A 17,300-nucleotide genomic window follows, 5' to 3' on the forward strand; every position below is an offset into this window, starting at 1 on the left:
AATTTTTCAACCTTAAGCATATCCTAAGATCTAAGGATACATGTTATGTTTTCACCAAAATCAATAGTAACTTTGGTCAATAGGTGGCAGTGCAAGACCATGGTATTAACCTGTTTTGCCTTCTGAGCTAGTCCTCTAGGCAGTCTAGTGCGCATGTGCTGCTGGTTCTTCTCACAACTGAGAGAAGACTCGGTGGAAACAGACCACGTTTCACTGTCTCTATTCTTCATAACCACTTTAACCTGTTTTCCAGGTAAACATATATATGCTACTAGGTGCCACTTCCTGGTACCTGTAACATCTGCTTATAGTCCAAAAATGAAGCTCTGTTGAGGGTGAAAATGAGCCCTGTTAGCTCAGTCGGTAGAGCATGAGACTCTTAATCTCAGGGTTGTGGGTTCGAGCCCCACATTGGGCGCAAATAATTGCTATTTAATGGTATGGGAGTGTTGGGCAAACTATAATCTCTCAAGAACAGATTCATAGCTGTGATTGAATCTGTCGGTAGCTGAGAACCTTTGCACTTTGGCTACAAGTGGGCGTGCCTTCAGATCAGGAAGCAGGCCGTGCTTTACCCAATCAAATGTAGTCGGAGGGATTTGTATCATAGTTTGCCCAACACTCACATACCAATAAATGGCAATTTTTTGAGCCCAATGTGGGGCTCGAACCCACGACCCTGAGATTAAGAGTCTCATGCTCTAGTGTCCACTGCAGCTAATGTTAATTGACCCACAGTTCCTGAAGCACTTTATTGGTTGATTTAAGTTATTGATAGTTATTTTCTTTATGGCCTGTTGCACAGGTCAGGTTTTTTGTCCTTACAAGATGGCGAGCGAGCCAGGAGGCCCACGGACCCTGATTTCAAATAACTCTCCTTCTACGTGCCAGTGCAAGGGTCCACTTTGCACAGTCAGACCATTGAACCTAAATGCCAGAGCGGTAGATAATTAAGACACAAACTGAACTGAGAAAAGACAGTTTTAAGGTACATGGACACAACTGAACTGAAACAGGACTGAGTCATAGTGTCTGAATCATAGTGGGTTAAATTAGAATAATTCCAAAGGGGTATTTGTTGTACACCTGAAACACAAGAAATAAATCAAACTAAACTTAATCTTATTTTTAAAATAAATAAAACGAAAACAGAATGCAACCATAGCAACGTAAACAGAATGTAGTCAGAGACGTCAGCGATTGTTTACGCTGGTATGGTTTCACTTCTGATCGACCATCAGCATTGACACGCGTCACTCTGATGTCAGAGCACTGGCTGTATATATAAGTTCTCTCGAATATTTTAGATCCCTTGAACACAATACAGTTTGTCTCCTTTTGAACAGCCTAACTCTAAACGCAGAATGGAGTCCAAAGGATCATCTGACCCATAACTAACATCCACCTGAGGATATAAACATAAATACATATCACTTTTATACGACATACAAATGTATTCAAAGACGTGTGGGCATCTAATGCTTGGACACGTCCAAAAGCAAATGTCAAGACTGTCCTGCAACTGAAGAATCTTTCATACATACCGTTCTTAGAATAATCGATTTATTTACAATGCCTGGTAGAACAGCGGTATGTTTTTTACGAAAGTCATACTGTCCTGGTGGTGGATCACACGGATCCATGTTATCAGCACTCATCAGCCGTCAGTGCAGCTCCCAACATCAGACCGCAGGAGCCCCAAGGAGATCCACGTTCCAGCCCGCACCTGACTCCACACATGACTGGATTGGTCCGCCAGACCTTGTGTCAAACCTTCGGCCAATCGTGCATTGCATCCCAGAGAATGAGACGGAGTTGGAGAAACATTTGAGAAACTTGAGGCAGGAGACAGAGGATTGGAACCATGAGTTCTGGACCAAACAGAACATAACCTTTAAAAAGGAGAAGGATGCATATATCACCTCTATGTTGAACACAGAAGGCTTGTTTCAGCGTGATGAGCAAGGACGAAAGAGGACACTGAACTGTGAAGAAATGGCTGTATTTTACAAAGGCTTCCTGGACAATAACAGAATAAGACATTCAAATTATAACAAGGAATGGTACAAACGAAACTTCACCATCACCTTGTTCATGGCCAGAGTGGTCCTTCACAACATATTGAGGAATATCACAGAGAGACTACGTGTGAAGAAAAAGAACACTGCTGCCACATGATGATGATGATAATAAATAAAATACTCTCCCACCTTAAAAAAAAAAAAAAAAAAAAAGAGTGACTTTCAAACGCGACAATCTGTTGACCGTGCACGGAGGGCGGCCGGGGAAACCCCTCGCACCTTACGAACTTAACACTGAAAAGATGTGAAGGAGGAAGATGTTGTGTATTTGTTAAGCTCTCCTGTGCATTATGAAAGTTGTGATATTGTTGGTTTTGTCCAGGTTTAGGACGAGTCCTGCTCCTTCCATGAGGAGTTGAAAGACACAAGCAAGCCATTTTGTTTCAGCACCATTGAGAATTGTTTTAACTGTCCAATTTCAAAAGGTTGTCTAAAATTGTTAATGAATGCACTTTTGCTAAAATAATTATCCCATGGCTTTTTCGATGATTACTGTCCTAAAGAAGAGAATATCTTCAAATATATTGTATGGTTTGTGCTCATCAAATGGTTTGTCTTGCAACATACAACATACACCCTCGCCCAGGTGACCCAGCCAGGGTTGATCAAGCCTCGACTTACGTCCCAGTAGCTACCCAAGGTCAGTCCTTTTAGGGAAAGACAGGGCCACTGTCCACATACCCTGCGGGTCTGGCAAAAATAAATAAAACAAAAACAGAATGCAACCATAGCAACGTAAACAAATGCAGTCAGACGTCAGCGATTGTTTACGTTGCTATGGTTTCACTTCTGATCGACCATCAGAATTGACCGCGTCACTCTGATGTCAGAGCACTGGCTTTATATATAAGTTCTCTCCAGGTAAGAGTGTTGTATATCCCTTGTTTCTTAGTGCGCAGGAACATAATACAGTTTGTCTCCTTTTGAACGGCTCAACTCCAAGCACAGAACATAACATACATATCACTTTTATACGACGTACAAAAAATTGTATTCAAAGACGTTTGGGCGTCTAAAACTTGGCCTAGTTTGCACGCGTCCAAAAGTAAATGTCAAGAATGTCCTGCATTCGGTCAAAGGGCACAAATATGGCCATGGCCGTATAGCGATCTTATAAATTTATGGCGATAGCTTGATTCCAAACTACGACCGTGAGTTCGCCTCTTTGTCAACGCTCCCATTTCTCAACAACCATGTTGAGCGTGTTTTGTGGGAGAAGTGTGCCCTCGGTGCGTGTCCTCGCCCCGCGGTGCAGCGTGCTGCTGGAGACGGTCCGCGGCAGAAAAAGCCGCAGTGATCCGAAGGCCAAGTCAAAAGAAGGACGTATAAAGTATCCTCCGCCCATCGACCCCGTGGAGATGCTGGTCATCCAGGAACGATACACTGAGTATGACTTGATCATGAAGGCGCTGCGTCTGGAGTTTAAGGAGGAGATGCTCAGAAAGAGGTACGAGGAGGAGACGGGCTCCACGGCGGAGGAGAGGGCCAGACAGGACAATGAGGAGCACCGTGCACTGATGGCCTTCAATGACGCAGAGAACCAGCGCATGCTCAAATTGAGACAAGAGAGGGTCCGAAAGGAAAGGGAAACCGAAGGAGTCCAGAGGGAAGAGGCAGCCATTTGTCGGGAACAAGAATTGCAAGACTTCATCAAAGAAAAAGAAAAGGAAATATTGCAGTTGCAGGAGGCGGCTAAGAGCTTCATCACCCTGGAGAACTTGGATCAGCGCATTGAAGAGGCCCTGGACAATCCTAAGAATTATAATTTTGCCATTGTCAAAGAGGGCAGAGTAGTCAAGCAGACGGTACTGAAGTGATGCCTCATCAAACGGACTATTTCCTGAACTGTTTTCTTTAGTTGTTTATGCTTTCACCCATCCCAGAATACATTCTGTTCTGCAGAGGACATGTTTGAGATTGACATTACAATCTTCAATCAAAGCTGCATTCTGTTTGACTTATGGAACATGTTTTTTCTTTTTTTGGGGCGGTGTAACCGCCCCTATAAGTGAGTTTTGGACACTGACCAATCCTGCACCGTGATTGGCTAATAGTCTACAACGCAGTCTACACCCCTAACCCTTCCACAGTCAATGCAAATCTATACTTTTGCAAAGTCAGCCAATCACATTACAGCTAGTGTCATCACCACTAGCTGTAATGTGATTGGCTGACTTTGCAAATTCAGGACTGTGATTGACTGGGTGTGATTTTTCTAATGAATGTAACTGTATGTAAAAAAAATCACACCCAGTGTGAAGTGGGCGGTGTGTGGTCATCACAACATGACTCACTTTTAAAAAAGGATAAATTACTTTTTTTAAAGTCCATACTGCTATCCATAGGGCTGCACATGTGTCATGTGTTTCGCTAGCCAATCACAGTCCTGAATTTGCAAAGTCAGCCAATCACATTACAGTTAGTGGTGATGACACTAGCTGTAATGTGATTGGCTGATATGAAAAAAGTATCGATTTGCATTAACAATGGAAGGGTTAGGGGGTACACACATTTTTTGGTCGGTGTCCAAAACTCACTTATAGGGGGCGGCTACACCGCCCCAAAAAAACTGTATTATGTTCTTAGTGTGCAAGAACTTAATACAGTTTGTCTCCTTTTGAACAGCTCAACTCTAAACACAGAATGGAGTCCAAGGATCGTCTGACCCATAACTATCATCCACCTGAGGATATAAACATAAATACATATCACTTTTATACGACATACAAATGTATTCAAAGACGTTTGGGTGTCTAATGCATGGTGGCCTCAACCATCTGTCTTAAAGGACAGGTTACTTCAACACATTCACCTATACAGTACTAGTGAAATCAACAAAGAAAACATTTTCCAAACTTTACAGAAATCATTAATCATCCGAAAGGTAAGCATTAATCATGTTCTTAACAACACAACTCTTTTCCTCTATAATATATATATTACACAGAAAAATACACACACCCCTGGCAAGTGGTATGTCCCAATTACCATACCCCTCCATATAAGGAGCACTGTGGTCATGTGGTACTCTTTTCTGATCCTCAGACCAGGAAGAGGAGATGGCAAGTATGTGTTTGTTCAGTGATGATGAGCTTTAAACTGTGGAGATTAATAAAGGGGTTATGTTTCAACCAAACCAAATGCATCTGTGTTGTTTGTGAAAATGAAATGAATATGAAATGAATGTTAATCTATTGAACTGGGTCAAGATGTGATTACAAACTCCCTGATTACCAACGTAGCTAGCATGTAGCAAAACAAGTGTTTGGTGCTGACCATATGAGGCTGTCTAAATGTAATGGAGATTTGTAACAAAAGTCATAGTGAATATATTGCAATAGTAACACATGGGAACAGTGAATATGCTGAAACATGAAATAAGTATTATGATGAGAATGCGTATGGTAAACAGAAAATAATGAAATCATGAGAAATATAATGGAACCTGTGAGGCTATGAAGGTAAAGTGGGAAAGGCAGTCTCTGTCTTTACCACACAGATCTACAAGCTCATAGTGCGGCACAGAGGGCCGCGCTATGAGCTTGTAGATCTGCTATTTTTGAAAAGTTGTGAAAGTATGTGCAAATCTTATATATGTATACTCTACAAATGTCTTATAAATCCTTATCTGTGGTTCTCAGATGTATTAATGTTAAGGACCCCCATAATAATATGTAGGCTATTTGGCCGCAGACCCCCATCTTGAAATATTTAGTTCTAGGGACCCCCCCCCAAGATTTGAGGTACACAAATATATATTCAAAGATTTGCACAAACGTTCATTTTTTTTCAAAAATAGCAGATATACAAGCTCATAGCGCGGAAAAAGAAACCTAAAAATGACAGATTCTTTCCCGGTCTGAATGGGTTAACTACGCTCTGCATGCCGTCAAACTGAGATGACGAGCCACAGACGGAAACGGCCGAGGCAGCCCCCCCCCCTCCCCCCCTCCCCCCCTCTCGCCCCCGACCCCCGAGCCCCAAGCTCCAGCCACACACAACTGGACCAGTGAACAGTGGAAGAGGCAGATCAGACAAAGCAGAATCTCTGCTTTATATATAGAAGCCATAATGCTCACTAAGAGACAATTTTCTCTTTCTCCATTTGGTTCAGTTGAACTGTCTATTCTCTCATTCTCAGCAGAAGGTGGGGAGCGTATTTCCTAACTGCTTGAGCCTGCCTCTCTACCAGTATCCCTGGCCAACCTCCACACCATCATTACTGCTGTATGTCCAGCTTCATTCTATTGTTATTATGAAATCATTGTACATTTGGAGGGTGTGCCCATGGCAGTAACCAATACATAAACATAAGTATGTGCTCCAACAGGCACTATACAGATATATAAACACTATAAATATGCATGTAACACATATGTGTCATTTCTACCACATATAGATGGAATGTGTGCTGAAACACATGAGTTTCCTGTCCTGTGAAGACCATCAACATAAGACAGGTCAGTTTTAATGATACATTATGGGGGGGGGGGGGGTCCCCAGTAAATTAAACTCGGACAATCACTTTAACCCTATGTTATACTTTAGCCATAAAAATAGCTGGTCTGCTTTTTATTATAATAATAATGGATTTTATGTATAAAGCACTTTACATTCGAACAAATATCAAAGTGCTACAATAGGCAGTTGCATACAAATACACATCACACCTAATACAAATTACACAAAATGTACTTCTGGGGGTCTAATGGGCTGTTGCTAGGGTCAAATATGTGGTTGCTAGAGTTTAATAGGCAGTTTCCGCGATATAAAAGCGGTTGCTAGGGTAAACAGGTGGTTGCTATGGTAAAACAGTGATTGCCATGGTAAAACAGTCTGTTGCTAGGGTCTAATAGGTGTTTGCTGAGGTAAACTTTGTTTGCTAAGATAAAACTGGTATGGTAACTTGCTATGGTGAATTAATGAGAAATACATTACAAGTGTACTGTAGCCTGGTGGATATTTTATGTCGCGGACTCGCGGGTACGTTTTAATTTGGAGGAATTGTGTTTTATTTTGTCTCATTTAGTGGTCCTTTACTGTCTAATGTTTCTATGCATTTTGGGAAAAAGATGTAAACCACAAATAAGTTAATAATGGTATTATTATGTCAATCATTACTTGCCTTGTGTGATTGGTGGATGTGGAAGATGGGTGGAGTCAGGGGTCAGAGTGACTGAGTGAGTGCACAGTGTGGGGACTGTACGTGCAAAAATAGGGACGGGTCAGGATTCCATTCATAAATATATTTGCGTATCCTGGCACTTAATCCCTATTTCAGGAATAAATGGCTTTGCACAACATTGTTAACTATAAAGATAACGATGTGGCCACATTGATGAATTGTCTATTCTGATATTCTGTATTATTCTATTCCTGCATATTATTCTATGCTGTATATTTCCAACCTCTGCTCTGGTCCAGCTGTATGAGACGTCATAAGTTATCGCGGAATTTTCCGTCGAGTGCGTTCCGATACTGTGAGGCCAACAGGTCTCTTACAGTATAAAGTAAAAGGATGTTTGGCTCACTTTATCAGTGTAACAATTCATTGTTTACATTTGAGGTAATCCACCGGGATAATTCAAGGGAAGGTATATATTTTTGGGTGTATTAAAAGTGAATCCACTGGGTTAAATTTGAATAATTCCAAAGGGGTATTTCTTGTACACCTGAACCACAAGAAATACATTAAACTAAACGTAATCTTATTTAAAAAATACAACATGATATGACACTGTCATAATATACCAGGTTGCGGCAGTGCTCATGTGGCCTATAGTTGCTTCTTTTGGGCTCGTTTTCCTAGACCTGGTTGCTTATTTCTCTCACTAAACAGATACATGAGGAATCATACCAGCGGAGAAAAAAAAACCTTTAAGTGTACAGTTTGTGACAAAAGCTTTAGTCAATGCTAATCTTAAGAAACACATGTTGATACACACAGGAGAAAGGGCTTTAATTGTACTCTTTATGGCAAAAGCTTTAGTCAATGCTAAAGATTACTTTTTGTTGCTCTCCTTCATGGAGCTACTTGCGGATTATACCAGGGTCAGTCCACCTTAGGTGAACACGCACTGACCCTCTGCACCTTAATCCCCATGTATAACGCACAATCTTTTTTTTATTTATTTTTTATTACTGCGCTCTTTTCTCTCTAAGCACCTTAGCGTCTATAAGTATATCATGCACAGTATACATACATTGCTGCTATGCTCAGGCACCTTAGTTTGTCTCTTATCTCAGGTACTTTGTAAATATGTAGATAACTTGTTTTTGGCCTTCTATTGTTCTCTGTTGATCTCCTTCCCACTTAACCCCCTACCCCTCTTCTTTTTCTCTCTCCCCACTCTTCTTTCTACGGAATTTAACGTTGCGATGGGAGTGTTGTACAAAAACGAATTTCACCCACTTTTTTTACCTTGTAAACCTGTGATGTGACAATAAACCTGATTCTGATTCTGATTCTACATACAGTGGCCGAACACAGTATTGTGGGTCGTCTTTAGTTCCAATATTCTGAGAGGACATTGAGCCCTCATTGGCTAAATGACCAGCCAATGAAGAAAAAGTCACGACTAGCGAGAGTGTCTACAGATCTAGACAAGGTTTGGCAACCTGGTAAAAAGAGAATGCAACCATAGCAACGTAAATAAACCGAGGCAAACTGTAGCCATAGCAACGCAAACAAAAGTAGACAGACGTCAGCGATTGTTGACGTTGCTATGGTTGCACTTCTGATCGACCATCAGAATTGACCACGTCACTCTGATGTAGGAGCAATGACTGTATATATAAGTTCTCTTCAGGCAAGAGGGTTTTATATCCCTTGTTTCTTAGTGTGTCTCCTTTTGAACAGCTGAACTCCAAACGCAGCATGGAGTACAAAGGATCGTCTGACCCATAACTAACATCCACCTGAGGATATAGACATAAATACATATCACTTTTATACGACATACAAATTGTATTCAAAGACGTTTGGGAGTCTAATACTTACTAGTTTGCACACGTCCAAAAGCAATTGTCAAGAATGTCCTGCAGTTGAAGAGTCCTCCAGTCCGTTGTGTGTTCAGCTGGACCTCAGTGTATAAACACCGCCCACAGCTGTTGTGGAGGACCACTTGTGCGGAGGTCAATCAAGACGCCCTGCAGCCGGCTTATTTCTCTCGCAAAACCAGGCATCACTGCCGGACACTGCCAGTGAGAAGTGTCATGGCGTCGGGGTACATTCTAAATCGTGGCGTGACAACATTAGGTGTTCATTATCAACACGTTTGTAGGAATGTTTCATTCACACAGATCAGAGGGAAAAAGCGATGGATGAAGGCGTACACCCGCACATCACGGCGAGGAAGTTAAAGCTTGAAGGACCTCCGCCTCCCAAACCACGCTGTCAGCGGCCTAACTGGGATTACCACGCTGAGGTCCAAGCCTTCAGCAGCCGTCTTCACGAAGACTCCTCTTCGGAGCTTCTGAAGGCGGCCTTTGTCAACCCATGTTATGTACGGTCAGAGCAACAGAGAAGACGAGCCTCGGGCGTGGACACGGAAGCGACCGCTCTCGTCCTAGGAGGGGACAACGTTCGGTTGAGCGCACAAGGTCTAGGTTTCACTCAAAGCTTCCTGAGCGACTGGTGCAAGGCCAGCCTCCCGAGTCTGTCGAATGAGGGTTTGACCGCCGTTGCACGTCACCTGACCAGTTCTGCGGTCGTATGCCACGTGGCGAGGAACCTGGGTGTTGAAGAGCTCACCGTGAGCGCAGAGTTTCCCGTCCCTGACGCCGTGGTGTATTCCACCTTCATGGCTGTGATCGGAGCGCTCCGGCAGAGCAGTGGAGCCGAGCGAGCCGGGGTTTTCCTCAGGGATTTCCTGGCCACCCAGCTGATAGGGAAGGACCTGTTTGAGGTGTGGACGGTGGTTGACCCGATGGCCCTGCTGGTGGAGGAACTCGCACGGCGGAACCTTCCTCTTCCAGAGCCTCGTCTCGTCAGGTCCGCTGGAGCCAGCACGGTTCTCCCGCTGTACTTTGTGGGGCTGTACAGCGATAAGAAGCTTCTGGCTCAGGGTCCAGGAGAGACCGTTCTGGTGACGGAGGAGGAAGCGGCTCGTGTGGCCCTGAGGAAATTCTACAGCTTCACTGAGAACCGCAGACCGTCTGACTTCTCTCCACCACAGAACTCTCAGCAGCAAGCCATCCAACCTAGAAGCTAAACACAGCTGTTATGCACACAGTAAAATCCTCAAATCCTCAAAAAGTGTTTTAAAGCAAAACAAATTAACTCCGATCTGTTCTTCTGGGGGTCCCTGGAACAACATATTTTGAGATGGGGGTCTGTGGCCAAATACATGTCATTTTGGGGGTCCTTGTTTGCTTTATAAATATATATATTAAAAGATTTCAAAATTCACATGTTTTACTTAAGTAAAAGTATGGAATTCAAAATGTACTTGAGTAAAAGTACAAAAGTATAGGTATCAAAATGTGCTTAAAGTACCAAAAGTAAAAGTACCATTTCAGATGTATAAAAAATATTTTGCAAATAGCAGATCTACAAGCTCACAATGTGTCGCATTGCGATGCATTGTGAGCTCGTAGATCTGCTATTTTCAAAAAATTATTATACATTTAATATATTTGAACACTTGTGAAATGGGATATTCTGTAATGAGTACTTTCTACATTTGGTACTTTAAGTATGGCCGAAATATATATATATATATATATATATATATATATATATATATATATATATATATATATATATAGGGCTGAAGTGAATAGTGTGTTTTGTAATAATAATAATCAAAATCTACAATGTAAGTTTTCAAATAATTGTAGTGGAATAAAAATGATAATATTTGCCTCTGAGATGTATAGGGGAGTAGAAGTAAAAGTACCGAAAATGTGAAATACTCCAGTAAAGTAAAGAAATTCCTCACAATTGTATTTAAGTATAGTACTTGAGTAAATGTACTTAGTTACTTTACACCACTGCTTCTTAAAACGTCCACACAACAACAAAAGGCAAATCAAAATAAATGACCATTGTGCTACAGGGGAATTAGATCAAGAAAAGCCCAGCGGTGCCTGTTCTACATTATCCCATTAAGAGTGGGAAAGCATCCGTGTAATTCTTTGATTTCTTTGGCTATTCAAAAATAGCAGATATACAAGCTCATAGTGCGGCACAGAATGCCACGCTATGAGCTTGTAGATCTGCTATTTTAGATGTTTTAGCAAATCTTTGAACATATATATATTTTTAAAGCAAACATTTGTAACTCAAATCTTTGCCTCTGGGGGATTCTACAAATGTTGTCTAACTAACAGTTTTCTGCAAAAAACTTATGTTGCTATAATATCAGTGTTTCTCAAACTTTTTCATGTCAAGGACCTCCAGATGCCATGTATTTGGCCACCGGCCCGCATCTCAAAATATGTTGTTACAGGGACCCCCCAGAAGCAAAGAGTAAAACATGTTCACTTTAAGACATGTATATGTTGAAATATTTGAACAAAATGGTCAAGGTTTTTCAAAGAAATAGCAGATCTAGATCTACTTGTAGATCTGCTATTTTTGAATAGCCAAAGTATAAAATATGGATAAAGTGGTTACACAGATGTGTTCCCGGTCTTAATGGGTTATTATCACATTGCTGCTGCTGTGGCGCGTCAATAATTAGCTTGAAACACATTTGTTGTGCTAAATGTCAAGCGATCTGTTCGCTCTCCAGATAATTCCCTAGCCCTGCACCGCTAATGTTCCGCTAATGTGTTCTTTATTGAACTGGCTAGGAACCGTCAATTGACTTCAGCAACTGATTATTAACATCATTAAACATCCTGTTAGATGTCATGTTGAAGGATCTGCCATGTAGGCTACTGTATGTTCACACATTTATACATGTGGTCTATTGTACTGTATGTTCACACATTTACACATGTAGCCTACTGTATGTTCACACATTTATACACACCACACACACACACACACACACACACACACACACACACACACACACACACACACACACACACACACACACACACACACACACACACACACACACACACACACACACACACACACACAGAGAGAGAGAGAGATCACTGTATTTTAAGTCTAGTAGAGAGACCAATTTAAATAGACCTACTTTTGGGTGGAGATTGAAAATAAACTAGAAAATGTGCTCCTCGGAGCCAGTACTGTTCCTGATTAATCCTGTCTTACCTCACTTCAAAAGATATAAATGATCCTTGAAGTGACACACCTATTTATAGGTCTCTATTTCATCATCCGTCTCGCTAGCCAATCAAAGCACACCCTTTCAACATATTGTCACGTGTCACGTGAAGCTTGACCAATGTTAGCTTGGTGGACACGCGGAAGGACGAGAACGAAAACATTGTCTCCTGGCGGAGACAATTACATTTTTAGTCACTTGTGTGGCATCTCAAAGAAACAAACTCCCGGCAGAGAAGGTTTTTTGAGACAGTCAAACAGATTTAATGTTAGTGGTTTTACCGTACATGAATACATAATATCTACGTTCAAGGTTCAACTTGACCCTAAAGTTCCTGTAAGCTTCACCCCATCAAGCTCACATAAACTGGGGCGACGCCCGTTGGGAACGGAACGCAATACCTGTTGTACCCTGTCGTCAGAGTACTCAGTACAGAACCCATTATTGTTATAGTATTGGTATAGGCCAGTCAGTGACGACAGTACTATGACGTCACACTGATGACATCATAAACGGATCTCCATGTGACAGACAGATACAGAGATTTCCTTATATGGGCATAACAGGAACACAGACAGACAGACAGACAGACAGACATACAGACAGACAGGCAGGCAGGCAGGCAGGCAGGCAGGCAGGCAGGCAGGCAGGCAGGCAGACAGACAGACAGACAGACAGACAGACAGACAGACAGACAGACAGCTTGAGTACTTCTACATTGCAGAATTGATACTTTTACTTAAGTAAAATATTTGAGTACTTTTTTTTCCACCACTGCCAATCGGCACATGCCAAGTGTGAAGTCAAGTCAGTTGCACTGTGGTGTAGTTGTATGTGCATGACAGTCAACAAACAAACAAACAATCAAATAAACAAACAGACAGTAAGCCAGTGGGTGCTCAGCTACAGATGCAACTCATTTCAAAAGACGGCACCAACGCAGGGTGGCTGTGGCTCAGGAGGTAGAGCAGTTAGTTTGTCCAATGATCCGTGGGATCATCTGCGGTTTGACACCCGGCTCCGCCTGTCCACATGTTGAAGTGTCCTTGGGCAAGACACTGAACCCTACGTTGCCTCCAATGAGTCGTTCCGCTCTAGCTTTGCCACCATTGGTGTGTGAATGTGGGAAAAGTGAGGACGCTGGCGTAACAATTGTAAAAGCGCTTTGAGTAAGTTTGAGTATTTAGAAAAGCGCCATGAAATGCAATTAATTATTATTATTTTTAAAGCAGCACTCCAAAAATAATAGATGTCAGACAGGCTTAGATGCACGTTCTTCATTTTTTAATACTTTTTTTTTTTTTTTTTAATCCCACGATTTTGTAACCCTATTTCACCCGGTGGCAATTTTCCCAGCTCAGGGCCGAGCTATTATTTATTTGTAATTATTATTTAAACCAGTGGTTCTCAAATATTTGCATGAAAATGTTTTGTGTCAGCCAGGGAGCATTTGTGTTAGAATGTATCAAAACATAATTGTGGATCCTGAGAAAATATCCGTTTTTTCTTGTTTCCTAACCCTAACCTTAAAACAAATTATATATATATAAAATCAAGTTATTATCAGAGTATTGTCAGAGTATTATCAGGCACACACACAGAGTATTTTTTCCACAGGTCAGTAGAATGTTAATTAATAGACTGGATTAATAATGTTGCCAAGTAAAGTTTTATTAAATGCTTCCACTGCTAAGTTTAAAAGGTCATAAACAGATGGGTTACAATACAGTAAGTTATGAATGAATCACTGTAACAGTCAAGGTGTTTTATCACATTACAGTACAGCTGTTACAACATTACACACATTGTATTAAACCTCATCTACAGTGTGACAATATAATAAGATCAAAAAGCCATAGTAAAAGCAACAAAGCAAAGACAGTGCAAATCGAAAATATATGAGAATATAATAAAACGTTATTTTGTGTGTTAATTAAGTGTGTGTGTGTGTGTGTGTGTGTGTGTGTGTGTGTGTGTGTGTGTGTGTGTGTGTGTGTGTGTGTGTGTGTGTGTGTGTGTGTGTGTGTGTGTGTGTGTGTGTGTGTGTGTGTGTGTGTGTGTGTGTGTGTGTGTGAGAGAGAGAGAGCAAAAACACTAATTTGCAATAAAAAATACTTGGAAATCCTGTCTGTCTACAGTTCAGTACATTAGATGACTTATTTTCCTATCGATTAGTCACATTCCTAAGCCAATAATTTGATGACCATGCGGACTGGTAGGTGCTCAGCACCTGAGGAAGCGGAAGCGAAACGTGTTGTGCAACAAATAAAAAAGCAAAATCAGTCCTGAGGAGTGTGCGGTCCCTTATTTTGAAGGTTTTCTTCTTTTAGCTTTATACATATCTCTTGCGCTGACCTGCACCTCCAGTCGGGGTCCAACAAGATGTGCACGAGTCCTATTTAGTTCATATATATATATATATATATATATATATATATATATATATATGTATATATATATATATATACATATATATATATATATATATATATATATATGTATATGTATTTATTCTTTAGTTTTTTCCCCCTTAATATCATTGAAAAACATTTTCCAAAGATTTTTTCAACATTTTTGAAAAGAATGTTCGTTAGTGATGCTCGGGTTGACCCGTAACCCGCGGGACCCGCGGGTCAACCCGCGGTGCGGGTGGGTCAAGTCAGAATTTTGGAGGAAATTATGCGGGCTGCGGGAGAGCGGGTCAGCCGCTCTCACACGCAAAAAAATTAAATAAAATCACATGCTCTTGTTTTGTCTTCATTCCTAATAAGAATAAGAATATTAACAATAAAACAGTTTGAATACACTTGGGCATTATTTTCTAACCATGATTTTACAGAATAAAAAAAAAATCGCGGGTCGCGGGGCGGGTTGAGCCATAGATTTATATATCGGTTCGCGGGGCGGGTTGAGGCGGGTTGGGTTCCGTCGCGGGGCGGGTCATGAAAAAACCCGACCCGCGCATCACTAATGTACGTAATACCTTTTAAACTTGTACAACATTGTGACAATAGCAGATCTACTATCTCGACGTGCAACACATGGCGTTGTGAGCTTGTAGATCTGCTATTTTCACTATAAACAAGTTCTTAAGTAGTTGATTCATAATGCTCTTTGTCTGGGTCCCAGAGAGACATCACATTGGGTCTCAGCTGTAAAGGTCATTACACACCGGCGATTATAAGAATATACGCAAAATCTGACTGCGGTCCGAATAAACTGATAAACTTCTCCGCGAAACTGATGTGGAAGCTTGCATTGACTTTATAAGGTTTTTTAAAAAAACATATTATTCGCATGAAAAAAACGCCCCCGGTGTTTAAGGACCTTTATGCTTTTTTTTTTATGCCTGACTGAGACACATGAAGACCTTTCAACCTGCCGTGCTTATCTTGGCCATGTGGTTATAGCTGAACATCTTCACACATAGTCATGAATATTCATGCATTTTCAACACATTTCAAACATGTTATCACAGAAATATCAACATGTTATAAAATATCATTATGTACAAGCTCACGTTGTGTTGTGAGCTTGTAGATCGGCTATTTTATAAGGGCTGAAAAGGTTAAAGTTGTATGTTAAAAATACAAAGTGTGTCCAACTCTGTTTGCTTCAACATGCTGACTGATCCACAATTCATCCACAGTGTAAATATGAACACTTAACCCATTAAGACCTGAGGCCCGTTATAAACATGTCTTCTATAACTAAAAATGTTCGCTTTAAAATTGTATAAATGTATTAATTTGCACACATTTTCTCGTTTTTTTTTGGAAAATAGCAGATCTACAAGCTCATAGGCACCGCTGCATAGAGCTTATAGATGGTTCTCAATCTGGCTTGTAGTGGTTCTTAAACTGGGGGTGGGGTCCCCCAGGGGGGTCCCCAAAGGATGCTGTATTCTATTGTATTCTAATAATAATAGATGAGGCGGGTCCCTTGCTAGTGAAGTGGTTCTCAAACATGTTCATGTCAAGGACCCCCACAGTGATATATAATTGGCCACAAATCTCCATCTAAACATATTTTGTGCCAGGGACCCCCATAAGAGAAGATTTGTGTTCAAAAAGAAGACAACTGATAAAACTATAATTTTATAGATCTTTAAAAAATGTTTAAAAAATAGGCAAATTACTAAATAGTTATATGCTATATTAACTACTTTTGCTGGGGACCCCCTAGAACCCCCCCCCCCCCCCCCCCCCCCCGCCCCATGACCCCACTTGGAGAACCTCTGCTCTAGTATTTCCCTCTTCACCAAATCTCCTTGCTGTAAATAGCAGATCTACAAGCTTGTGTTGTGACGCGTTGTGAGCTTGTAGATCTGCTATTATGCACAAACGTTGAAGTTATCAAATCTAAATGAATAACATGCTAAACCATCATAGTTGGTGGTTTGTATTAAAGTGGTTAATATGGATACAACAGTTTGTACTTCTGTGCAATAAAATGTTTGAGTTTTTATCATTTTCACTATAATTACTACTGTAGCAGAACACTGAGCTGTAGTTTCATCAATGAAGTGAAAACAAACATCATTTCTCACAGATTGAGGGCTGTGTAACTGAACAGACCATATTAGCCCATCTTCCAGGGTCATAGAGGTGATAGTAGGCTGCACAGTTCTTGTCTTCATAGTTCGTAGGATTTCCACTCAACCAGTACCTGCACAATAATCAACACTGTATGTTAACATCCACTCAGTCACTCACATACAGTGACTTTGATAGAATTACAATATAAAAACATGTAAAATGTCTCACTGTGTTGTCGGTGGAGTTCCATCCACCCAGGTCCATGTTCCTCCAGCCCGTTTCAGACCAATGTGTGATGTACCATCATAACCCCCAGTCCTCAATCCTCTGATGAATGCCTGATCATTTATACATGATTGAATCATCATTAATTTTATTCAATACATTCACTTCTACACACACACACACACACACACACACACACACACACACAC

At 41.1% G+C, this 17,300-nt stretch overlaps 3 protein-coding genes across 3 annotated transcripts in view; all 3 read left to right on the plus strand.

Moving 5' to 3' along the window:
* The window catches only part of LOC311036847 (CD209 antigen-like protein D), a 580,951-nt gene that overhangs the window by 196,189 nt on the left and 367,462 nt on the right, over nucleotides 1–17,300 (plus strand). The gene's annotated exons all lie outside the window — the stretch shown is intronic.
* LOC311036343 (small ribosomal subunit protein mS26-like) lies at nucleotides 3,212–3,974 on the plus strand. The gene has a single exon (XM_084044977.1). It carries the CDS (start codon nucleotides 3,275–3,277, stop codon nucleotides 3,896–3,898), a length of 624 nt encoding a protein of 207 aa, XP_083901103.1. The 5' UTR covers nucleotides 3,212–3,274; the 3' UTR covers nucleotides 3,899–3,974.
* On the plus strand, nucleotides 9,297–10,294 carry LOC311036903 (large ribosomal subunit protein mL44-like; the record flags this gene model as incomplete). Its single annotated transcript, XM_084045913.1, is given in 2 exon segments — nucleotides 9,297–9,417; nucleotides 9,420–10,294. Coding segments are annotated over 2 exon segments (996 nt in total).

The sequence above is a fragment of the Gymnoscopelus microlampas genome (assembly GCF_963454915.1).
Source record: "Gymnoscopelus microlampas genome assembly, chromosome: 20".
NCBI classification, from domain to species: Eukaryota; Metazoa; Chordata; class Actinopteri; order Myctophiformes; family Myctophidae; genus Gymnoscopelus; species Gymnoscopelus microlampas.